This window comes from Mirounga leonina, unplaced genomic scaffold, assembly GCF_011800145.1.
Source record: "Mirounga leonina isolate KUSES-001 unplaced genomic scaffold, KU_Mleo_1.0 Mir_173, whole genome shotgun sequence".
NCBI lineage: Eukaryota > Metazoa > Chordata > Mammalia > Carnivora > Phocidae > Mirounga > Mirounga leonina.
In genome coordinates, this window is record NW_023270447.1 from 78,194,837 (window position 1) to 78,220,030 (window position 25,194).

Consider the following 25,194-nt stretch of genomic DNA (forward strand, 5'->3'; position numbering starts at 1 on the left):
TACTTTTAAAAACCAAAACAATGTAATACATTGTTTATGGATATTATATATGTGATTAAAAAATATATAACAGCATGGAGTGGAAGGATAAATGCCCAATTCATTTAATTAGTAAGGATAAGTTAGGTCAATGCTACTGTAACAAACACCCCAAATCTTAGTGGCCTATAACAACAGAGTTCATTTCTTTCTTGTGCTACATGTCCATCAGGGGGCACCAGAGGCTCTGCTCCACATGTCCTCACTCTGGGACCGGGCTGACCTGTAGCCACCCCTTGCCATGGCACAGGGAAAGAGAGCTCTGCAAACGGTCCCACCTCTCAAATCTTCACCTTGGCCAGAGAGAGCCACATAGCCAAACCCTTCACCGGGGCAGGCAAAAATGATCCTGCTATGTGCCCCAAAGGAAAACGGGTATTACTGGGTGAACAACCCCACAGCCAAGATGATGTCCTCTGAGTACAAGAGTCTCCACCTTAGTAATATAGTTATTCTTTTAGAAAATATGAAGTAAAAATGTGGACTTTGGGGGCGCCTGGGTGGCTCAGTTGGTTGGGCGACTGCCTTCGGCTCAGGTCATGATCCTGGAGTCCCAGGATCGAGTCCCCCATCGGGCTCCCTGCCCAGCAGGGAGCCTGCTTCTCCCTCTGACCCTCCCCCCTCTCATGTGCTCTCTCTCTCTCTCAAATAAAATAAAATAAAATAAAATAAAATAAAATAAAATAAAATAAATGTGGACTTTGTTAATGCTGGAGGGAGGCTACGTGGGTGTCTCCTACGTTATTCCCCATGCTGTATCTTTTAAAGGTTTTTAAACTAAAAGTACAATTTTTAAGAGGAGGGGCAATGGGACAAGAATAATATTAAAAATGATAAACATGGGGCACCTGGGTGGCTCAGTCAGTTGGGCGTCTGCCTTCCACTCAGGACATGATCCCGGGGTCCTGGGATCGAGTCCTGCATCGGACTCCCTGCTGAGCAGGGAGCCTGCTTCTCCCTCTGCCTGCCGCTCCCCCTGCTTGTGCTCTCTCTCTCTCTCTGTCTCTGTCTCTGTCAAATAAATAAATAAAATCTTTAAAAAAATTATAAACGTATATGTTTGCTGGGTTCCTGTTTGCTTTCATGGTACCCAGGAGGAACCCAAGTAAAGGAATTCAGTTGTTTTTATGTTGCTCTTGGCTGGAGGGCAGCAATCTTCTGGACCTCAACAACAACTCAGTGGGCTCCGACCCTGTTTGTGACATTGTGTGTGCTTCTGAGTGTGTGTCTGCTCCTGGCCGCAGCAGGGGCTCCCAGCGTTGTTCTCCTCACATCTGTACTCCCAGGTCTGAACTTGCCACAAAGAAGGTGCCTCGTAAATGTTTAATGAATGATATGCTCATTTCTATCTGAATAATGAGCTGTTTCAGGGCAGGAACCATGTTGCCCTCCCCGTCTGAGCCCGCCTCAGGAAAAAGGAATGGATGCTTGTTGAATGAATGAATGAACGAATAACCACAGCCTTCCTTCCCTAGCCCATCAATGGAAGCAGAAAACACGTGGCCCTTGCCACTCCACCACGAGCCTCCCGAGGGGCTGGCAAGGTCCGTGTGTCTGCAGACTCTCCATGCTTTCATGCCTGCACTGAAAAGCCAAAGGTTGTGTGTGGCTATAGGATGACCAACTTCTTGGGACTCTCCTACTTTCACCACTGCAAGTTCTGTGTCCTGGGCACTCCCCTCAGTCCCAGGCATGTCCCAGGGGACTGTTGGTGACTTGATAGCAACTCCTCTCTTCTCTCAGGGCCTCATGTTTTTCTCATTCTCATGAGAGGGTTGAATCTGGTCTCGCCTCTTACATATCAGATCTCCAGTTTTAGGAACAGCCTGGAAGGGAACAGGTGAGTCAAAGAAAGAGAGACTCATAGTGGGATTTTCTGAGAGATCTTTATTTTTTACAAAGAATGTGGATCAGCTCTGCCACCAAGGCCTTGGTTCTAGTGGCTTGACATGACCTAGAAAAAGTGGAGAGACCCAGAATGGTCTGGTTAGTAGCAGATTCTGAAGCCATATGGAACTGAGTTCGATTTCCAGCCATGCCACTCATCAGCTGTGTGACCCTGAGAGAGTGACTTGACCTCTCTGAGCCTCAGTTTCCTCGTCTGTGTAATGGGATGTAATCATAGTACTCATCTTATGCGGGCAGTTGATGCAACTATTAACTAAGATGTTTAAGTAGTTTATAAATGGTGGCTATTACTGTTATCATGCACAGTATTAACCCTCCCTGACCACTCATTCCCAGATAAGGTTAACTCTTTCACTGGGGCCTGAGCATCCCAGTCATAGCTCTCCCCACATTTCATGATTATTGCTCATTTAATCATCTCTTCCCCACAAGGCTGCCCTTTAACACATCGCTCTATCTTTCAGGACAGGAAAAGACCCGGACCAAAGAAGACATTTCCTAAACACTTGCTGAAATGAGGCAATTCAGCCGTGGTTCAAAGCTCCATCCAGAAGCCATTGAAATTGTTGGGGACACACCGCAGCAGAAAACACCCCCAAAGCCCCCTGAGGGCCCCTCTGCTCCTGACCTTTTGAGATCCTTTCAGCCCCTCCTCAGGATCTGCTGTTCTCACCCAGCCCGGCATGGGGGCCTCCTGCTCGCCCTCTCCCGCTCACCTCCTCGACCCAGTCATTGAAGGCCGAGACTCGTGTGAACACTGTGGGCTTCTTGACAGTGTTGCAGCCGAAGGCAGATACAAAGCTGGTCACACCGTGGACCTGCCAGGAGCCATCTTCTGTGGGGCAGTTGAGGGGTCCTCCAGAGTCACCCTAGAATGGTCAGATAGTGGTGGGGAGCTGAGCCATGTCTGAGACAGAAGGAATTGGTTCTCACCGTGGGGGTTTTGAGAACCCCCTGGGTGACTTGACCTCTCTAAGGCCCCAGTTGGCTTGTTTGGGATGGGGACTAAGATCTATCCTACAGGATCTTCTGAGAACGAAGTGAGATAATAAATATATGCTCTTAGCCCAGCACCTAGCAGAGAGGAAGCAATCGATAAATGGTGGTTCCCGTTATTATTACTACAGCCAGTTATCCTATTATTAATCCTCCTCACTTCTAATGCAATGATAGTACTGTTCTATCATAACTTCAGGACCACAGAGTTGAAGGTGACTTGAGAGATCATGGTGTCAATATCCCTTGCTGGGCTTCAGGGGAAGCCTGAGGACCTGGTCAAGTGATTTGCTCCAGGTCAGGTCAGTGTGAGCTGGGACCAGAAGCCAGAGGCCGGGGTGGTGTGTCTAGACCACACTGACTCCCTCCAAGTCCTGCCTGGTCTGGAGGCTGAATGGGGCAAGCAGGTAGGATTTCTCATCCGCCTCCTATAGGCAGATGGCGAGGTCCCCCGGGGCCCCGCACTCCGAGCTGACTCACGTTGCACCCAGAGACAAGATCCCCGCCGGCGCACACCATGCTCTTCCTCACGGCGCTGCCCCACCAGTCCAGCTTGGAGCAGTGCTCATAGTCTACCACGGGCAGCAGGGCCTGCTGCAGCTTGTCTGGGAGGGGCCCACCAGCTGTGGGAGACACGGTGCTCAGTGGGGTGGCATGGGGGTGCAGCCGGGGCTGGGGCCTGCGAGTAGGGGTTCTCGAAGTGGGGTCGGGGGTTGGGGAAGGCAACTCTTCTAGGCTGATGGGGATTCTCCTCCCACCAGAGGGTCTGCCTGCTCTGTCCACCATAACGTCCCCAGCACCTGGCACGCAAGAGACGCTACAAAATGCTCAACTGAACACACTGGTGTTTGGGTGGATGGGGGGAGAAGGTGCTCCTGGAGGAGGAATGGGAGGCCAGTGCAAGGACCCATCCTGGTTGTTCAACCCCTGCCCCCACCCCCAGGCCCTGTCTTCCTGCCCACAGTCCCTGGGGCCGGCAGGAAGGGTTAGCACGCACTGTAGAGCCGGCCCCAGCCGCTGATGTAGCAGGCTGCCCCGTTGGGCAGGACGTCCCCAGCGGGCGGGAGGCAGGCGAGCTGGACGGCATCTCCCAGCTGGGCGCTGCGTGAGAGCTTGATGAGGGCGATGTCATTGCTGGAGAGGAGGAAGGAGTCAGGGAGAGTCAGGGAAGCCTGGTTCTCCAGCCAGACCAAGCCCCACCTTCCAGCCTTAGCTGCAGAGAGTTCACCTCTGGGATGTCCTCCCTGCTCCTTTCCTTCTGAATCGCATGTGTTTTTAGGGCTGAGAACCTCCCCCACCCGCCTAGCACCCATGCTGACCCTTGGCCTTCCTAGCTGTCCTCAGCTCTTACACCAAGGTTTGCACACTTCAACTGTGTCAGGATCGTGGAGGTCTCGTTAAAACATAGGTTGCTGTGTCCCACCCCAGGGCTCAGGGGGCATGAGGATTCACATTTCTAACAGGGTCCCAGGTGATGCTGATGCTGCTGGCCTACGGACCACACTTCGAGAACCCCTGCTGTCAGTCTTCATCTGCTTGCTTGTCACTCAAGTCATTGCACCTAGGTCCCCTTTCCTTTCCAAGTACCCCAGGAGTCCCATGAGGATGGGTCAAGGTCATGATCATCATGGCCCCTCTCTCCTGCCCTGCACTTTCAGGGGTTCTGCACCCTTCTTTGACCTTCACCAGAAAAAATGCTGAGCCGCCCAGACACATAATTTTACACATGCTTCAGGGCCTTAGGAAGCCCTGCTTTAGTGTTCTTATCCAGTGATCACCTCCCTGACCTTCAAACCACCCAGGAAACCCAGAAGGTCACCATGACACATGGCATAATTGAGGCCCCAGAAGGGCAGTGACTTGCCCAAGCCACACAGCAACTTACTGCTGGAGCCTGACTTTCAGTATGGTGCTCCTCCCTTCGCCCACAGTGCTGGGAACCCAGGATGCACTGGATAAAGTTTGACTGAATGGAAGAACCCTTGGATTTGGGAAAGGGGATGCCAGAGATGTCCCAGGTTCAAGTCAACTAGCCAAGTGGACTTGGGGGAGTTCCTGGCCCTCCCAGGGCCCTGCTGTCCTTCCACAAGGAGAGAGGTTTGGTGTAGATGGTCCTTAAAGGCTTTCCTGGCTCTGACCCTCAGTGTGTAGGACCAGGGCCCAAGATGCTGGACCCAGCACTACTATTCCTGGGAGTTTCCTCAGAATCATCTTTGGGTCACAAGGGGACCAGTAACCTCTGGGTCCTAGACCTAAGCATCCACTCACCCACAGGCTACGCAGTTGGGGTTCCAGAGTGGATGCGCGAAGAGGTCCCCAGCATTGATGGGAATCACCTGTTCGGAGCCCTCATCCTCAGCCCGGTTATACTCGCCCAACACCACCTGGTAGGTCAAGGAGTTCCTGCGGGTGCAAGTTAGGTCAGTCTGGGCCTGACTGGCTCGCCTCCCTCCCCTCCCACAGCCACCCACTGACCCAGCCCTCCTGGTTCTCATGCGGAGACAGGGGCAAGCAAAAGAACTTACGAGATGCAGTGGCCTGCAGTCATGACCCAGTCGGGGGCGATAAGGCTGCCACCACAGGTGTGGTGGAAGGCTCCATCTTTCTTGTACTGCAGGGAGACCTGGTGGCAAGGGAGGGAGGAGCCTAAGTGGTCTGGGCCCCCAGTAAGGGCTGATATTCATGGCTGTATAGGTTGTGCACTATACAACTCTAGAGGGCATCATTCACGCAGAATGGCATCCTCCAGAAATGTGCAGTGTTCCACCTACAGGACTACATCATCTATGGCTGCTGTCACGCTACCACTCAGAGTTAAGTCATGCAATAGAAACCATATGGTTGACAAAAGCTAAAATATTTACTCTCTGGTCCTTTACAGAACAAGTTAGCTGACCCCTGCTGTAGACCAACGCCATCCAATAGAACTTTCTTTTTTTTTTTTTCAAGAATTTATTCATTTATTTTTTCCAGAGAGAGACAAAGAGAGCATAAGCGGGGGGGAGGGGCAGAGGGAGAAGCAGACTCCCCGCTGAGCAGGTAGCCTGATGAGGGACTTGATCCTAGGACCTTAGGATCATGACCTGAACTGAAGGCAGCCGCTTAACTGACCGAGCCACCCAGGCGCCCCCCCAGCAGAACTTTCTGTGATGATGGAAAGGCTCTGTATCTTGGCTGTCCAATATGGTAGCCGCTAGCCGTATGTGGCTATTGAGAATTTGAAATGTGGCTAGCATTGAGCAACTGAAGTCTAACATTATTTTATTTTAATTAATTTAAAGTTAAACAAACACATGTGGCTGGTGACTACTGTGTGGGTCTAGCCCCCTGTGACCCACTGACCTCTATAAAACCCTTCATTCCTTTAGTGCTCTCAGATCTTGTGGCCTTGTTGTATAATTCGAGGAGTCTAGAAATGTCTACCCCCAAATCTCCCTCCCTAAAACAGTGCCTGAAATTCCACTATTCGTGCACCAAATAAACATTGCCTTCTCCCCAGATTCCACTTCTGATTTGCCAACAGCCCAGGGAGGGTTATGGATTGGGTGGACAAGACTTCCATGTGAAGTTGACTGTCTAAGAGTCTCCTGGTCTTTGGAAGCTGAAGAGGATACTGGAAGCAAAGCAGTGGAGTCAAGACTGAATGCCTTGCAGTCAGAAGAGGGTGCAGAGGGCACCTGGGTGGCTCAGTTGGTTAAGCGACTGCCTTCGGCTCAGGTCATGATCCTGGAGTCCCGGGATCGAGTCCCGCATCGGGCTCCCTGCTCGGCAGGGAGTCTGCTTCTCCCTCTGACCCTCCTCCCTCTCATGCTCTCTGTCTCTCATTCTCTCTGTCTCAAATAAATAAATAAAATCTTAAAAAAAAAAAAAAAAGAAGAGGGTGCAGAGCCCATGGTGAGAAATAGTGCCGCTCGTATTGCTCTTACCTGCCAAGGCCAGCTGTGGGGGACTGCATCCTCACCATTGACAACGCGGGCGGAGGGCTGGTGGGAAGGTCGGCCACAGCCCGAGGCTGGAAGGGAGAGCAGAGACATCAATCAGCCAAAGGGTCCCCCCAAAACAAAGAAGAGGCCTGGGTCTCAGTTCTAGATGCACCACACGCTGGCGTGACCCGGCGTAAGCTCTTTCCCCTCTCTGGACCTTTGTAGCCACATATGAGCAGTGAGCATTTGGACTAGACCAGGGGTTTCCAGAGTTCCAGGAGGCTAGGAATGGAGATGTGACCTCCTTCCACAGCAGGACTGAAGGAGCTACTCACAGTGCCTGGTACCCAGCGAGCCCTTGAGAAGTGATAGCTAATTGTCATGAAAAGTGGTGGCTTTGGAATAAGACTGCCTGTGTTCAAAATACAGCTCTGCCCCTACTTCTAGCGTGGGCTACTTTACCTCTCTGAGGGTCAGTTTCTCCATCTGTAAAATGGGGATACTAATAATACTGATCACATAGGTCTGTTACAAGAAATAATTTAAGAAAAAATCCTTAGCATTCCGTGGCATATAGTAAGCATTCTTACATTACAAGAGATAATATAAGAAAAGGATTACAAGAGATAATATGAGAAAAAATCCTTAGCATTCCCTGGCATATAATAAGCACTCAATGAACATTATCTGTTACTATTACTGTCAGTCAAGGGAGGCTGCTTGGAGGAGGTAGCCCTGAGCTGGATTATAATATGGCAGAGAGACTAGGAAAAGGCTATGGAGGCTAGCCTTTTCCACAGGATATGGAGTGGGGTAGGGGGAGGAAGAGGAGCATTGGAGGGTTAACCAGAGGAACAGAAATTCCAACACAAGCACTCTAACCACAGAGCCCAAACTCTTCACAACTAGATTTTCTTTACTGCCCCCCAACGAGAAGTCCCACCACAGTGCTTTGGGTACTCCGGTCTTTCTCCTGAGCTGTTCCATCCATGGCTCCTCCTCCATTGTCCTGCCCCAGCACCAAGCTGAACCCCCACAATCATGCCCAGGTACAAGCTGAGATCTCCTCCTGTGGAGCCAGGTGTTGGGTTCATGAGACTCAGGGTGGGTGGTAGATTTCAAGGGTCCCTGACCCAGTGCTGCACAGGCTGGGGTCTTACCAAGGGCCACAAATAGGAGTGAACTGAGCAGCTGGAGCATCATGAGTTTTGAGACGATAGGAAAGACACACACAGCCTGCGGCTCTAATATAGGGCAGAAAGCAGATGCGGGGGCAGACTGGGCCCCGTTCCCAGAACAGGTGGTGGAACGCCAGCTCTCTCATGGTCCAAGGCCATGGCCCCCACCTGCTGCCCATGGGGGAGTGACAGCCAACAGCAAGACCCAAGGTTCCTTCCAACCTGTGGCTACACAGGTGGCACTGAATGGCCAGCTGATAACAGGGGAGGCAGAAGGAAAGTTCTCATCAGAACAAGCCAACCTCTTCCAGGAGAGAACATGGGCTCTGGAACTGGTCAGACGTGGGTTCAACTCCTAGCTGTGCCACCTCCGGGCTCTTCATCCTTGGGCACATGGCCTAACCTCTCTGGACCTCAGGTTTTTCATCTCTAAGTCAGGAGCTATATTAGTATCCACCTCAAAAAAAAAAAAATTGTTGAGTGCTTTCTCCATATCAGGATGTTCTAGGGGATGGAGCCATGAACAAGATATGGTCCCAGTTCCCCTAGAGCTTGAGTCTGGTGGGGAGACAATGACAAATCAATAAAAAGAAATAAAGACTACTTCGTGTGTGTGTGTGTGTGTGTATAGTTTAAAAAATAATAGTGAAATAAATACCTTTATTCTCACCACCTAGCTTCAGAAATAAAACATTATAATTCCTCTGTGTATCTCAACCCTATGACATTCCCTTGCTTTCATTAGATTTTCACATACATATGTATTCCTGATACATACGTATGTATTCCTACTACTTTGGCTTTCCTTTTTGGCCCTCTATGTGAGTAGAATCACATAGTGATTATTCATTTGTGATGTCACTTTTATTTTGTGTTCAATATTGATTTCTGAAATCCATCCATGTTGATGCATGTAATTGATTTATTTTTACTATTTCGTAGTCTATACTTCAAATATTCCAAAATCTATCCAATCTATTGTTAATAGATATTTGAGTGTTACTCATCCTTTTTTTGTTGTTGTTGTTACTCATTCTTTGCTTTTATGGAAGTGGTTCACATATATCTACTCCATGCCATGGATAAGAATTAATGAAACATAGGGTATGCAATGGTCCAGCTGCACGGTGTAATGACAAAGAGTTGATAGTCTCATTAACAGGGAATGATGGTTCCTGTCATTCCGCATCTGAGCCAGCTTTCTTATTGCCATTCTTAATTGTGTGCACAACTGTGAGGTGTGAAATGGGGTTTCATTGTGATCTTCATTTGCATTTAATTTATCACAAATGAGATTGAGCATCTTTTATTTTGTGGGGTTTTTTTTAAGATTTTATTTATTTATTTGACAGAGAGAGAGAGTGAGCACAAGCAGGGGGGAGTGGCAGGCAGAGGGAGAGGGAAAAGCAAGCTCCCCTCAGAGCGGGGAGCCTGATGCAGGGTTCAATCCCAGGACCCTGGGATCATGACCTGAGCCGAAGGCAGATGCTTAATGACTGAGCCACCCAGATGCCCCAACTCCTGTTGTTTCTATCTTCTTGATAATAGCCATTCTAGGCACACCTGGGTGATTCAGTTGGTTAAGCATCCAACTCTTGATCTTGGCTCAGGTCTTGATCTCAGGGCTGTGAGTTCAAGCCCCACGTTGGGCTTCACACTGGGCGTGGGCCCTACTTTAAAAAAAATCGCCATTCTAACAGGTGTGAGGTGATATTTCACTGTGGTTTGGGTTTGCATTTATGGTGATTGGGGTGATTAATCATTAATTAATTCTGGCAATTAATGATATAGAGCTTCTTTCCAAGTACCTGTTGATCTTTTGTAAGTCTTCTTTGGAAAAATGTCTATTCATATCTTCTGCCCATTTTTTAATCGGACCTTTGTTGCTATTGAATTGTATGAATTCCTTATGTAATTTGGATTTGGGGCCCTTATCGGAGATGTGGTTTGCAATTATTTTCTCCCATTTGGTAGGTTGCCTTTTCCTTGAGGATCCACTGTGGGCAGGCCCTAGGTTGGAGGCCAAGAACATAGAGATTCCCTCTTGATGGGACCCACAGTTTGCCTGGGGACACAGACTGGATGCTGCACCACAGTGGAATACTTAGAACAGGGCATGACACATTGGGTACACATTATGTATTTGCTGAATTAACAGACTGAGACCGAGCTCAAGCTAAGATTAGAGGAGCTCACAGGAGGGCTTCAGAGGCTGATGTTAGTCTCACTGGTTTATTTTTGCCTTTTGCTTTTGTTTTTGGTGTCAGATTCAACCAATCATCACCAAGAAGTATGTCAAGATGCTTACCGCTTATGTTTTCTTCTAGAATGTTTATGGTTTCAGGTCTTACATTCAAGTCTTTAATCCATTTTGAGTTAGTTTTTGTGAACAGTATAAGATATTGGTCCAGTTTCATTCTTTTGCAGGTGGCTGTCCAATTTTCCCAGCACCATTTATTGAAGAGGTTGTCCTTTCCCCATTGTATATTCTTGGCTCCTGTGTCATAAATTAATTGACTGTATATGCATGGATTTATTCCTGGACTCTCTATTCTGTTCCATTGATCTACGTGTCTGCTTTTGATCACGACAACTCTGTAAGAGTTTGAAATCAGGGAGCGTGATGTCTCCTTGTTCTTCTTTCTCAAGAGTTCTTCAGGTATTTGAGTCTTGTGGTTCCACACAAATTTTAGGATTATCTATTCTGTTTCTGTAAAAAATACCATTGACATTTTTTTTTTAAGATTTTATTTATTTATTTGACAGAGAGAGACACAGTGAGAGAGGGAACACAAGCAGGGGGAGTGGGAGAGGGAGAAGCAGGCTCCCTGCCGAGGAGGGAGCCTGATGTAGGACTCGATCCCAGGACCCTGGGATCATGACCTGAGCCGAAGGCGGACGCTTAACGACTGAGCCACCCAGGAGCCCCCCCATTGGCATTTTGATAGGGATTGCATTCAATCTGTACCTTGCTTCGGGTAGTATGGAGATTTTAACAGTATTAATTCTTCCACTCTATGAGCACAGAACATTTATTTGTGTCTTCAATTTCTTTCATTAATATCTTATAGTTTTCAATATACAGGTCTTTTACCTGTATTCTTAGGTAAATTTACTATTTATTCTTAGGTATTTCATTCTTTTTGATGCAATTTTAAATGAAGTTGTTTTCTTAACTTTACTTGCTGATAGTTTTTTGTAAGTGTAAAGAAATGCAACAGATTTTTGTGTACAAATTTTGTACCCTGCGACTTCATTAAGTTTGTTTTTGTGAGAGTCTTTAAGGTTTTCTATATATAATATGTAATCTGCATATTTTTACTTCTTCCTTTCCAATTTGGATGGCTTTTATTTCTTGGCTGATTTCTCTAGCGAGGACTTCCAATACCATGTTGAATAAAAGTGGTAGGAGTGGACATCCTTGTCTTGTTCCTGATCTTAGAGGAAAAGCTTTCAGCTTTTTACCATTGAGTATGATAACCACTGAGTTAGCTGTGGGCTTGTCATATATGACCCTTATGATGTTGAGATAAGTTCCCTCTATACCAGCTTTGCTGAGAGTTTTTATCATAAATGGATATTGAATTTTGTCAACTGCTTTTTCTGCATCTATTGAGATGATCAATATCTTCGGAAGGATCAATTTTTACCCTTCATTTTATTAATGTGGTGTGTCACACTGACTGATTTGTGGATGTTGAACCATTCTTGTATCCCTGGAATAAATCCAACTTGATCATGGTGTATGATCCTTTTAATGTATTGTTAAGTTCAACTTGCTAATATTTTGTTGAGGATTTTTGCATCTATGTTAAGCAGGGACATTGACCTGTAATCTTTTTTTGTGGCATCCCTGTCTGGTTTTGGTATCAGGTTATGCTAGCCTTGTAAAATGTGTTTGGAAGAGTTCCTCCCTCTTCTGTTTTTTGGAAGAGCTTGAGAAGGATTCGTATTGATTCTTCTTTGAATGTTTAGCAGAATTCACCAATGATATCATTTGGTCCTGGACTTTTGTTTGTTGGGAGGTTTCTGATGACTGGCTCAATCTCCTTGGTAGTAATTGATTTGTTCAGATTTTCTATTTCATCGTGATTTGGTCTTGGTAGGTTGTATGCCTGTTTTTACGACTTTATCCATTTCTTCTAGGTTGTCCAGTTTGTTGGCATATAATTGTTTATGGTAGTCTCTTATGATCCTGTATTTCTGTAGTATCAATTGTAACATCTCCTCTTTTATTTCTGATTTTATTTATTTGAGTCCTTTCTCTTTTTCTCTTGGTGAGTCTAGCTAAAGTTTTGTCAACTGTGTTTATCTTTTCAAAGAACTGATTCAGTTTCATTGATCTTTTCTTTTGTCTTCTAAATCTCTATCTCTTTACATTTCTACTTCTGCTCTCATCTTTGTTATTTCCTTCTTTCTATTAGCTTTGGACTTCATTTGTTCTGCTTTTTTCTAGTCCCTTGAGGTGTAAACCTAGGTTGTTTGAGACTTTTCTTGTTTCCTGAAGTAGGCATTTATCACTACGAACTTCCCTCTTAGAGCTGCTTTTGCTGCATCCCACAAATTTTGGTATGTTCCATTTCCATTTTCCTCTGTCTCAAAGTATTTTTTGATTTCTCTTTTGATTTCTTCTTTGAAGGAATCCAATGATCGGTAGCATGTTGTTTAATCTTCACATATTTGTGAATTTGACAGTTTTATTCTTGTAATTGATTTCTCGTTTCATACCATTGTGGTCAGAAAAGACATTTGATGTAATTTCAATCCCCTTAAATTTATTAAAACTTTCTCGTGACCTAACATATGATCTATGTTCCATGTGCATTTGAGAAGAATGCATATTCTGTTGATTTTGGGTGGAATGTTCTGTAAATATTGGTTAAGACTATCTAGTCTAACATGTCATTTAAGGCTGATGTTTCCTTATTGAAGGAAACATCCTGTCTGGATGTGCTCTATACCCATAACCTAAGTGGGGTACTGAAGTCCCCTACTATTATTGTATTGCCATCTATTTCTCCCTTTATGTATGTTATATTTGTTTTATATTCTTAGGTGTTCCTATGTTGGATGCATACATGTTTACAAATGTTGTATCCTCTTTTGGGGTTGGCCCCTTTATCATTATGCAATGCCCTTCTTTGTTCTTACTCTCTTTGCCTTAAAATATATTTTTCAGTATTTTATTTATTTATTTGAGAGAGACAGAGATAGTGAGAGAGAGCACATGAGCAGAAAGGAGGGGGAGAAGCAGACTCCCACTGAGCAGGGAGCCTGATGCAGGGCTTGATCCCAGGACCCTGGGACCATGACCTGAGCCGAAGGCAGACACTTAACTGACTGAGCCACTCAGGTGCCCCTGTTCTTACATTCTTTGTTTTAAAGTCTATTTTGTCTGATGTAAATATAGCTACTCCAGCTTTCTTTCAGTTTCCATTGGCATGGAATATCTTTTTCCATCCCTTCACTTTCAGTTCATGTGTGTCCTTACATCTAAAGCGTGTCTCTTGTAAGCAGCATATAGATGGGTCTGGGTTTTTTTTGTTTTTGTTTTTGTTTTTAATCCATTCATGCACTCTATGTCTTTTGACTGGAGAAGTTAGTTTATTTACATTTAAAGTAATTATTGATAGGTATGTACTTATTGCCATTTGTTAATTGTTTTGTAGATGATTTTATAGTTCCTCTTGTTCCTTTCCTCTCTTGCTCTCTTCCTTTGTTGTTTGATTACTTTGTTTAGTAATATGCTTATATTCCTTTCTCTTTCTCTTGTGTATGTACTATAGGTCTTTATTTTGTGGTTACCATGAGGCTTACATGTAATAGCTTGTATCTATAACAGTCTATTTTAATTTGATAACAACTTAAGTTTGATTCCATTCTAAAGCTCAACATTTTTATTGGCAGCAGTCAGAACTCATGAGCCTTGAGATGATAGGAAAGACACACATAGCCTGCGGCTCTAATATAGGGCAGAAAGCAGATGGGGGGGCAGATTGGGCCCCATTCCCAGAACAGGTGGTGGAACGCCAGCTCTCTCATGGTCCAAGGCCATGGCCCCCACCTGCTGCCCATGGGGGAGTGACAGCCAACAGCAAGACCCAAGGTTCCTTCCAACCTGTGGCTACACAGGTGGCACTGAATGGCCAGCTGATAACAGGGGAGGCGGAAGGAAAGTTCTCATCAGAACAAGCCAACCTCTTCCAGGAGAGAACATGAGCTCTGGAACTGGTCAGACGTGGGTTCAACTCCTAGCTGTGCCACCTCCGGGCTCTTCATCCTTGGGCACATGGCCTAACCTCTCTGGACCTCAGGTTTCTCATCTCTAAGTCAGGAGCTATATTAGTATCCACCTCAAAAAAAAAAAAATTTGTTGAGTGCTTTCTCCATATCAGGATGTTCTGAGGGATGGAGCCATGAACGAGACATGGTCCCAGTTCCCCTAGAGTTCGAGTCTAGTAGGGAGACAATGACAAATCAGCAAAAATAAATAAAGGCCATGTCTGTGGTGGTAGGTGTTCTGAGGAGAATGAAATGTGGGGGGCTGGGGCGAGAATGGGAGTAACACATGAAGGTGGGGACCAGGGAGAGGGAAGTTCTGGCTGAAAGGGTACTGTCTGATCCAGTCTTAAAGGGTAAGTAAAAGCCAGCCATGGGAAGCCCTGAAGGAAAAGCACTCCACGTAGGGAGGACAGAAGTGCAAAGGTCTGGAGGCTAGAATGCTTTGGCTTGTTCAAGGAGAGGGAAGTCAATATGGCTGGAGCAGAGCCAAGAAAGTGCAGTGGTAGGGGATGAGGTCAAAGAAGAAACAACTCCTAAAGCTGAATTCACAGGTGACCCAGAACTTCCACTCCCGGGTATGGACCCCAGAGCAAATCCTGCACATGTGCCCCAGGAAGCTTGCACAAGAGGGTTACCAGCCCTGTCTTCAGCCCTCAATAGGAAAACCCTAGAAACAACTCAAATGTCCATCACGGCGAATGGATGAATATATGTAGGACAGTCGCAGGATGGAATATTAATCAGGAGTCAAAAAGAATGAAACACAGTGACATGCCACAGGGCAGACAATTTCTAGGAATATCGATTAAGACGAAAAAAAAAAAAACCAGTCCCAGAAAGTTAAATGCTGTTTAATACCCCTATTACAGAGTTTAAAACAACTAAAATTAAAAATATACATTTTAAAGAATGCAAATATTGGGTGAAAAAAAACTATAGAAAAAAGGCAAGCAATGGCATGAGGAGCCTAGGGTTCTAGATAATGGTTGACTCAAGCCTGTGGTGGGCAGCAGGAGGATGGGTTAGATGTTGCTACGAGTTCTAGCTTTGCTTTGGTCATTTTTGTTTTGTTTTGGCTTTCTTGAAGGTTAATTTTCATACAATAAAGTTCACCAGTTTCAACTGTAAAACTAGTGAGTTTTAGCAAACATGTACAGCTATGAAACCACCACCACAACTAGCATATAGAACATTTTCATGACCCCAAAAATTTCCCTCCCGCCTAGTTGCTCTCTATCCCACCCCCACACCTGGCCCCTGGCAACCAGTGGTCTGCCTTCTGTCTCTTTGGTCTCACCTTTTCTCGAATCTACATACAAACCGAAGCACACGATGCGTATCTTTCGTTTCTGGGTGTCTTTCATTTAGCATAAAGCTTTCAAGTTTCGGGGCGCCTGGGTGGCTCAGTTGGTTAAGCGACTGCCTTCGGCTCAGGTCATGATCCTGGAGTCCCGGGATCGAGTCCCGCATCGGGCTAACTGCTCAGCAGGGAGTCTGCTTCTCCTTCTCCGCTCCCCCCTCTTGTGCTCTTTCTCTCAAATAAATAAATAAAATCTTTAAAAAAAAAAAAAGCTTTCAAGTTTCATCTGTGTCAGTATGTTAGACACACTAACATATTATTTAAAATAACTGTATGTCTAACTAAATAAAAGTAGCCCACGAGTAGCCTAATGATACCTGAAACTGTGATGAGAGTATGTCATAGACTGAGGATTATTATTAATCCAATTCTGTTACTTGAAATCCAAATTGACAGAGAAAGAGAGAATAAGACAAAAAGAGAGATAGAGGTGAGTGAGAGCCAGACCCTGTAAGATCTCTCAGCAGGTCTGATAATAAAGACTTGGATCTTTATTCTAAGTATAAGGAAAAAGCCACGGGGCGAGGGGAGGCAACTGAGTAGGGCAAGGACCTAGGATCTCATTTACTCTTTCAAACAAATGTCTTTCTGGGCGCGGCTGACAGTGGAGGATTATGGGGTAAGAGTGAGGGGGGCCAACTGGAGCTATTTTCGTCATGGAAAAAAGTGGGTGGGGCCTGGGGTGGTGGAGATGGAAATGGAGAGACATGGTTGGGATCAGGGTATATTTTGGAAATAGAGCAATCTCTGAGATCACCTCCGTGAAGAATGAAGCACAGTGCCTGGCACTGAATCGGTGAACTTAATTCACATTAATTTGCAGAAAAGGGGCGCCTGGGTGGCTCATTCGGTTAAGCATCGGACTCTTGATTGTGGCTCAGGTCATGATCTCAGAGTGGTGAGATGGAGCCCTGCATCAGACTCTGTGCTGAGCACGTGGAGCCTGCTTGAGATTCTCTCTACCCCTCTCTCTATCCCTCCCCCCTCCCCGCCTGCTCTCTCTCTCTCAAAAAAAAAAAAAAAAATTGTAGGGCACCTGAGTGGCTCGGTCAGTTAAGTGTCTGCCTTCAAGCTCAGGTCATGGTCCTGTGGCCGGGCTCCCTGCTCAGCGGGAGTCTGCTTCTCCCTCTGCCCCTCCCCCTTGCTCATGTTCTTTCTCACTCTCTCACTCACACGTGCACTCTCTCTCTCTGCCTCTCTCATAAATAAATAAAATCTTTTTAAAAAATTGCAGAAAAGACTTAGCACATCCTTACTGGCTGTTGGAAATAGCCTCCCCGCCCAGGACTAGCACTTAATAGGTGCTCAGTAAATGTTTGCTGATTAGGGCAAACAGGCTCCGCAGACTTTCCTGAGTAATCCCTGACGTTCCCCCAGGGCCCCGTGATCTAAGAATTGCCAGACTCCCTCCTGCTAGCATTACTGACTCAGTGTAGAGCCCTCCTTTGGGGCTCCTACATTTTGGAAGCAGGGGAGGAGGGCAATGCTCAGTAGCGTTATGGATTACTAAGGGCGGATGTCAGGCATGAGGTGGGCAGGTTTTCTTTCAGGAGTGTTCCCCCTGCCATCACAGCCACGATCCCGTCCACTGCTCCGGTAGCCTGGCCCCTGCAAAGAGCGTGGGAACAACGGGAGCAGCTGTGAAAATCCTTCAAACTGGGCTAAAAATAGCCATGGCCTCCCTTACCCCCAGTTCCCTATGGGTCTGGACATGTTTGTTTGCTCAGCTTTGGAGCTCAGAGCCATTCCCCAGACCCTGAGCTGAGGAAGAAAGACGGAAAGTCAGGGAGGCGGCAGGGGAGTGCAAGGGGCAGGTCCAAGGCGTCCAGATTCAGTCACAGAATGTCTGAAACTGAGCCTGCAAGATGATCTGACCCTTCTCTTCTTCTCTTCTTTCTGGCAGATGGAGACTTGAGACCCAGAGAGCAGTGAGGCCTGGCTCAAGGCCCCTGGTTGGTCACTGCTTGGCCTGGCAGAGGGTCACCGATGGTCTGGGGAAGGCTCCCCTCCCTCACCGAGCTTCACCCGATAAACCACCCAGCCTCTATCCTGCTGGCTTTGAGCAGCTCGCACCCCTCTGTCGGCCCTGCAGACAGACAGGCAACCCCCTGGCCCTTGGCTTGGCCCCGAGGGAGATGGGCCATCTCCCCCACACAATCCCTGCCGGGGCATCTCGCCTTCCAGGCCCTGTGGACACTGTCAGTTATGCTGCTGTTGAACCTCTGGGGGCTTCTGGTCTAGGAGCAGCTGGAGCAAAATCCCCAAAGAGGACCCTCCTCCTAACCCCTGGGAAGGCCAAATCTCCATCCATTAGGCCTTTGCAAGCCATGTCCTGAATGGAAGGTGGACCTCTGCGTGTGCAGGAAAATATGGGGAATTGAGAAGGAGGTCGGGGGCAGGGGGTGCAGCTGGGGAGACTTTTTCTTAGGAAGAAGATGTTTCCATTATTTCTGGTTCCCACCTGATGGGGAGTTCCATGAAGGTAAAACTTTCTCTTATTCATCTTTGAAGTCCCAGAGGGGGCCTGGCACATAGTAGGTACACATTAAAAGAGGCAAAGAAAGAAAGAAAGAATGAATGAATGAATGAATGAATGAAGCTAAAGGACTCGTCAAATGCCTGACTCTTCCTACCCTGAAAGTGGAGTTGACCCTGACATTCATGAAGGGCACATCTGGAGGCCATCGCCTCTGTGTGTCCCAGAGATGCTCGGCAGTGGGGTTTGGATGGTGGTTCTGATGACCAGCCTTCTAGAGGATATTAGTAGATATTCCATGACAAATGGACCCACGGGAATGGAGCCCCATGAGGCAAGGGTTTTCGTCTGCTTTGTTCACTGCTGTGGGCTCGGCTCTCAGAACAGAACCCAGCGGGAACACAACAAAGAAACAAAGATCAGATGGGATCTGGAAACATGAGATCAAACAAAGTTCAAACAGTTCTTTCCTGCAGGACTTTTCAGAGCCTTTAAGGTGCCAGTGTTAACTGTTAATCCCACATAATGATCTTAAATCCAGACTCTGGTGCCTCATCACCTTGTAGTTCTGCAACGACCAGCCCCACCCCTATAAGATGGGACAGCACAACCTCAGGGAGGCCCAGGATCAGGCAGGTGCCCCATAACAATGGCGCCAAGAAGCCACCACTGAGGGGACCAGGGCAGAAATGGCATGTAGGTGTCTCTCGCCCCAAGGAAGCCACTGAATCAGCTGGGATGCGAGAAGACTGCTGGGCAATTGCACTGGCAAGTGGTGGGGACAGGGACAGCCTTCTTCCCACAGCCAGGGCCATGCCTTCCTCGGGCAGAGCCGGGGTGGGGTGGGAGAACCCCCTGGCCCCTGTGGGGGGGTGTGAAGGGGAGACTGGAGGGGTGAAGCTCCCTCCCTCCCCTGCCCTCCTGGCACATACACATGCAACAAGTCTTTGTGGAGCACCTACTGGATTCCAGGCACTGTCCCGGTCCCCAGCAATCCTTCTGCCAGGATGACAACTCGCCGCCGGCAGGGTAGCGTGGCAGCGGGAATTCAGCGTCGGTCGGCTGGGTACTCTCCGTCTGCTCTCCGCCTGGCCCCACCCTGCCCCATTGGCTGGCCTGATGGATGATGGCATCAGCCGGCTCATTTGTCCTCTGGGTTTGGATCAGTCAGGGGAAGCTACCAGCAGAGACTGAAGGACAGGAAGAGAGAGCAGTTAGGGTGTCTATTCGCTAGCCCCCTTTCTGCAGGTTTGCACTGGCCGCATTCCTCCACCAAAGGCCCCGGCTCCCAGCAGGAGGCCTCCTTTTCCCAGGGCTACTTCCTCTGGGCTCCAAGAACCCCCTCCTCCCTCTGGCCCTTCAGGCCTAGGCGTGGTATCAGCTCCCCATTGTTGCCAGCCTTGGGGTGCCTCACCATCTCTTATTAGTTTCTCCAATCTTGCCTGCACTTCGATTAAATATTCCTCTATTACCCCTTGGGCTTGACCTCTGTTCCCTTCCCAGATCTTGGTTTCACTGAATGCAGCAGAGACCCCAAAGAGCAGTGCATAAAATTAAGCTAGAAATGTATTCCCCTCTAACCACAAAGTCCAAGCTCTCCTTGCAGCTTTGCTCTGTGAAGTCATCTGCTCTTTCCATCTCGAGGTTCCTAGAGTGTGTCCTCATCCACAAGGCATTTGTAAGGGGTTTAGTTGTGTCCCCCCAGATTCCGATGTCAAAGTCCTAACTCCTAGTACCTCAGAATGTGACCTTATTTGGACATAAGGTCATTGCCAATGCAATTAGCTAAAATGAAGTCATTTGGGTGGGCCCTACTCCAACATGACTTGTCCTTATAAAAGGGAAATTTGGACACAGAGACAGACAGACACAGAGGGGAGACAGCCATCTCCAAGCCAAGGAGAGGGGCCTGTAACAGCTCCTTCCAACATGACCTCAGAAGGAACCAACCCCGCTGACATTTTGATTTCAGACTTCCAGCATCTAGAACTATGAGGATACATTTCTATCGCTTAAGCAGCCCCGGTGAGCGACCCCAGGAGACTCACACGCACGCACCATGGCTCGTCTACCACACCCACGTTCCCGACAGAGAGAGGGAAGGGCAAGCGGGTGCTTTATCTTTAAGCACCCAACCTGAAATTTGCATACATCTCTTCTGACCAACGTCAGAAATCAGCACTTGGCCTCCCCTGGCTGCCCAGGAGCCTGGAAATGCCCTGTGCACAAGGACAACATCTGTTGCCATTAAAAAGAAAGGAAGAATGGGTAGTGGGGGCAGCTACAGGTCTCTGGCACCAAATGCCACAAACGTTTTCAGATGTGAGCAGCAAGAAGCTCTGTCTAAGGTAAACAATTAGGACATGTATTCTCTCACAGGACTTGACTTCGAGTCCAGAGGCAGGGGAAGCACAGGGGGAACAGCAAGGCTGGGGTTCGTTCTGGTGGCTCCGCCCTACACAGGCTGCTGGCTTCCTCCTCAGGCCGGAAGTCAGAAGGCTGTCAGTGTCTGTCATTGTCAAGCCAGAAAACAGAAATCTCAATTTCATTCAGGGAATCGGTTACCCAGGTGCAGGAAGTGTCGAGAAGCCAACAGGGAAGGTGGAGGAACCCAGAGATTAGCCAAGCTACTCCCAGGATGGAGGGATAGAGGAAGGGGATGCTGTTAGCTGGAGCTCAGGAGCCAGGGCCGCCCAGCCGAAGCTGGACCCAGCCCAGGCCTGTCCATCGGGAGCCATGGAGGAGGTATAGGGAGAGACCACCCTGATTTCTCTCTTCCCCCAGCCCTCCTATCTCCCACCAGTGCCCCCCATTGGCTGAACCCAGCTGGAAACCAGCGGTCACAGGTACTGGGGAAATCCAGCTTGTAGGAATCCATCTCCCCATACCCCCTGCTCAACCTCGACACTGAGAAATAAACCCAAGGCTGGAGCTTCCGCGGAACGGGAGGAGAAGGATGAACTGGAGGTCTCTGTAGGGAGGCGCCTCAGGGCAACAGGGGCCTTTGAAGGGTTTTCAATAAGAGAGCAACACGATCCAATGCATGTTTTCAAATTCTAGGTCTTTCTGACTGCTGAGCGGAAAATAGACTAAAGAGCAAGAATACCTTCTGAGAGACTAGCTGGGATTCTACAGAGGTTGTCCGGGTAACCAGGATGGGGGCCACGGATAGGCAGATGGCCAAGGACAAGGGAAGTGCGCAAGAAAGACGGAGCCTGGGTCTCATGGGGGAACCACGCAGGACACGCACAAATATGCCAGGCGACCCAGTTCGGTGTCCCAGATACACAGCCGCTGCACGGGGCTTGCACAGGGCAGGCACTCGCTCAGGGCCTCTGGTGAGCAGATGCTGCCACCACGTGCACGCGCGCGCACACTCACACCCACCCCCCCACACACACACACACTTAGCAGTGCCACACGTGCGGTGGCTTGTCCTCACCTGGTTGCCGGCCAGCCCTTCACGTGGAACACACCCCTGAAGACTACATATTCCTAGAAGGCTTTCAGCCACAAGTAACCGATGACTCCATTCAAAACGACTTAACGGGCACCTGGGTGGCTCGGTCAGTAAAGCTTCCGACTCTTGGTTTCAGCTCAGGTCAGGGTCTCAGGGGCGTGAGATCGAGCCCTGCATTAGGCTCTGTGCTGGGTGTGGAGCCTGCTTAAGATTCTCTCTCCTCTTCTCCCTCTGCCCCTCCCCCCCAATCAATCAATCAATCAATCAATCAAATAAAAGCGATTTAAATGTAGGGCTTTTCGGGGCGCCTGGGTGGCTCAGTTGGTTAAGCGACTGCCTTCGGCTCAGGTCATGATCCTGGAGTCCCTGGATCGAGTCCGCATCGGGCTCCCTGCTCGGCGGGGAGTCTGCTTCTCCCTCTGACCCTCCCCCCTCTCATGTGCTCTCTCTCTCATTCTCTCTGTCTCAAATAAATAAATAAAATCTTAAAAAAAAAAAATTTAAAAAATTAAAAATAAATAAATAAATAAAAATAAAATAAATGTAGGGCTTTTCTCACCTAACCAGGTGGGCTGGTGGGGGTGGGACACCACCATCGGCACGGTGATGACACAGCGGACCCAGGCTCTTAGGATCTTGCACTCCGACAGCCTAAGCCCATTGGCCTCTCCTCTGGGGTTGCCTCCTTCATTGTCCCAGGAGCAGACCCTGAGACAAGGATTTGGGTGCAGGTACTTGATTTAGGAGGGGACCCTGAGAAGCATGTGCTGGGAGCAGGGAAGGGAGACAGGGAAGGGAAGGAGGCCCAGACAAGGTGTGGTAGTGGACAATAGAGGCCCGATCCCATGGGGAACTCTGGGAGGCAATGCCTCAGAGCCGTCCCATCTACATGTGAGGAGCCTGCGCGTGGGTCTTCCCACTTGTATCCCCAGAGAGGGGATGTGTGCACGGGTTTCGGTTACTCATATGCACAGCTCCAGCATGCCTTGCTCAGATATGTACACACACACACACCCCCTGCACACACCAGAGCACACACGTATGTGATTCACGTGCATGCTAGAGAATATACACCTCCTCCCTGTTAAAACCAACATCTGGGCCTTAATCTATTGGGATGCTGTAACAAAATACCATAGAGTCAGTGGCCTCAACAACAAATACTTATTTCTCAGAGTTCTGGAGGCTGGGAAGTCCAAGATCAAGGTGTCAGCAGATCCGGTGTCGAGGTTTCGGACGGCTATCTTTTTGTATCCTCACGTGGCAGAAAGCTGCCGCGGACCTTCTTTTAAGAGCACCAGTCCCGTTCGAGAGGGCTCTACCCTCATGACCTCGTGACCTCTCAAAGACTCCACCTTCTAATAACATCACACTGGGGGGTAGGATTTCCACATAAGAATTTGGGGGAGACACAAACGTTCAGTTCGTAATAATCTCTCACGGCTTCTTGCTCTGGTCTTTGGCTTGGGCTGGGCAAAGGCTAGAGCATTAAGCATTTCTGATAAAAAGCCCACCCTTTGGAACCCCACCTAAGGTAGAATGGCTGGAGGGAAGTGAGGGAAGCCATGGCAGCCCCTCCCAGGCGCAAGCTGAGGTTCTCCAGCCCAGGAGGTAATCTCTCAAGTTACCAGCAGGGGGTGCCCAAGAGCCGCGATCGTGTTTCAAGGGGTTTTGTGTGTGTGTGTGTGTGGGTTTTGTTTTTGTTTTTTTTTTTCTGGTCGGTTTCTTGTGTAAGGCTGTGTTGTCTCTGGGTGTGTTTGAGGGAGAAGAGAGGTCTCGGGAGTTCCTCACTGGAGCTGAGCTGAGTGTGATGGATGCACTCACCTCCAGTGCTAGGGATTGCCCCACCCAGGCTCCAATGCCTGGGCGGGGTGCTGGTGCTTATTTCATGTTAGACGAATAGCTGAGTAAATGGATGGAAGACTGGGAGAATAGAGAGAAAGAGGATGACTCAGGAGAAAAAGGCAAAGAGAGGAGAATCAGGAAGAAGGGTGAAAAGCAGACAGATGATGGTGGGCTCAGGGGAAAGAGAAATGCTAAGAAGGTAGGCAGGGGAGTCAAGGGTGGTGAGTGAAGGGGCGCAGTGCCTTCGTCGGTGCTTTGGCCTGGAATGTCTCTTCTCCCAGAGGCCCCCCATGCTGCCCGCCACAATGCTCCCCATCTTTTTTTTTTCTTAAAGATTTTATTTATTTATTTGAGAGAGAGAGAATGAGAGACAGAGAGCACGAGAGGGAAGAGGGCGGAGGGAGAAGCAGACCCCCTGCTGAGCAGGGAGCCCAATGTGGGACTCGATCCCGGGACTCCAGGATCATGACCTGAGCCGAAGGCAGTCGCTTAACCAACTGAGCCACCCAGGCGCCCAATGCTCCCCATCTTTCCAGGCCAGTTGGGGTTGGCACTTTCTTCAGGAAGGTCTCCCTGAGCCCTCAGTGGGGATCTGTCCCTCTTGCCTTTATGCTCCCACAGCTCTGGCAGATGCTACTTGGGACCTCTCTGGTCCATTAAAACATGGGTGGTGAAGTCAGACAGACCCAGGCTGGGTTTGAATTCAAGTTCAACCATTGCTGTGTGACCTTAGCCAAGAGACCTAACCTCTCTGCACTTCGATTTCCTCAGCCAGGGTAACACCAGTCGCTCCCTCACAGGGTTTTAGTGAGCAATTGAGCTAAAAAACACTTAGCACTGGGCTTGGCATATAGGGAGCATTGAACAAAAGGTGGCAATTATTACTCTTGCATTCCAGAGAGTCCCAACCTCAAATGATCTGCCTTGTTGTCAAGTTGTTTGCCTTGGGGCGCCTGGGTGGCTCAGTCGTTAGGCGTCTGCCTTCGGCTCAGGTCATGATCCCAGCGTCCTGCTCGGCGGGGAGCCTGCTTCTCCCTCTCCCACTCCCCCTGCTTGTGTTCCTGCTCTCACTATGTCTCTCTCTGTCAAATAAATAAATAAAATCTTTAAAAAAAAAAAAGTTGTTTGCCTTGACTTGGGTTCAGAAAATATTGTCATCAAAATGAATAGTGAGCACCACTGGTTAATGCTTGTGAGCTCCCTGAAACGCTCATCTGTGCTTAGTTCATTTTTTCACATGTACAAGATTATCTGTTACAGTGTCGCTCGAAATAAAACATAACTGGAAACAACCTAAATGTATATTGACAGGAGAGTGATGAGTTGCGGTATATTTGTAGAGTGCGATACTAAAGAGTGAAAATGATTGAACTAGAGCTACATGTATCCACACGGATAGATCTCAGAAGCGTTTCATTGAATAAAAAACAAATTACAGAATAATGCATTCAGTATCTTGTAATATATATATATATATAGCATTTGAAAACATGCAAACCGATGATATGCCATATGGCAACGTGTGGGAACAGAACAAACAGGAATAGCAATGATCATGAGAGATCAGGATGGTGGCACCCTCCCAGAAGGGAGGGAGCGGTGTTGGCAAGGTCTTCACATGGCTCCAACTGTATCTGTAAGTTTGTTTTTTAATTCCTTGAATACAGTATGAGACCTTCTCTGTTTCTATCTTCACAACAACCCTGAGCATGAAATATGAGGAAGAG

General features: G+C 48.1%; 1 protein-coding gene across 1 annotated transcript; it reads right to left on the reverse strand.

The window, feature by feature from the left end:
* Positions 1-1,911: 1,911 nt before the first annotated feature.
* On the reverse strand, positions 1,912-8,066 carry CELA3B (chymotrypsin like elastase 3B). Its single transcript, XM_035019012.1, has 8 exons — positions 8,027-8,066; positions 6,870-6,955; positions 5,469-5,566; positions 5,212-5,346; positions 3,941-4,077; positions 3,424-3,566; positions 2,664-2,816; positions 1,912-1,993 (listed from the first exon to the last, which is right to left on the reverse strand). Exons 1-8 carry the CDS (start codon positions 8,064-8,066, stop codon positions 1,976-1,978), a joined length of 810 nt encoding a protein of 269 aa, XP_034874903.1. The 3' UTR covers positions 1,912-1,975.
* Positions 8,067-25,194: the final 17,128 nt, after the last annotated feature.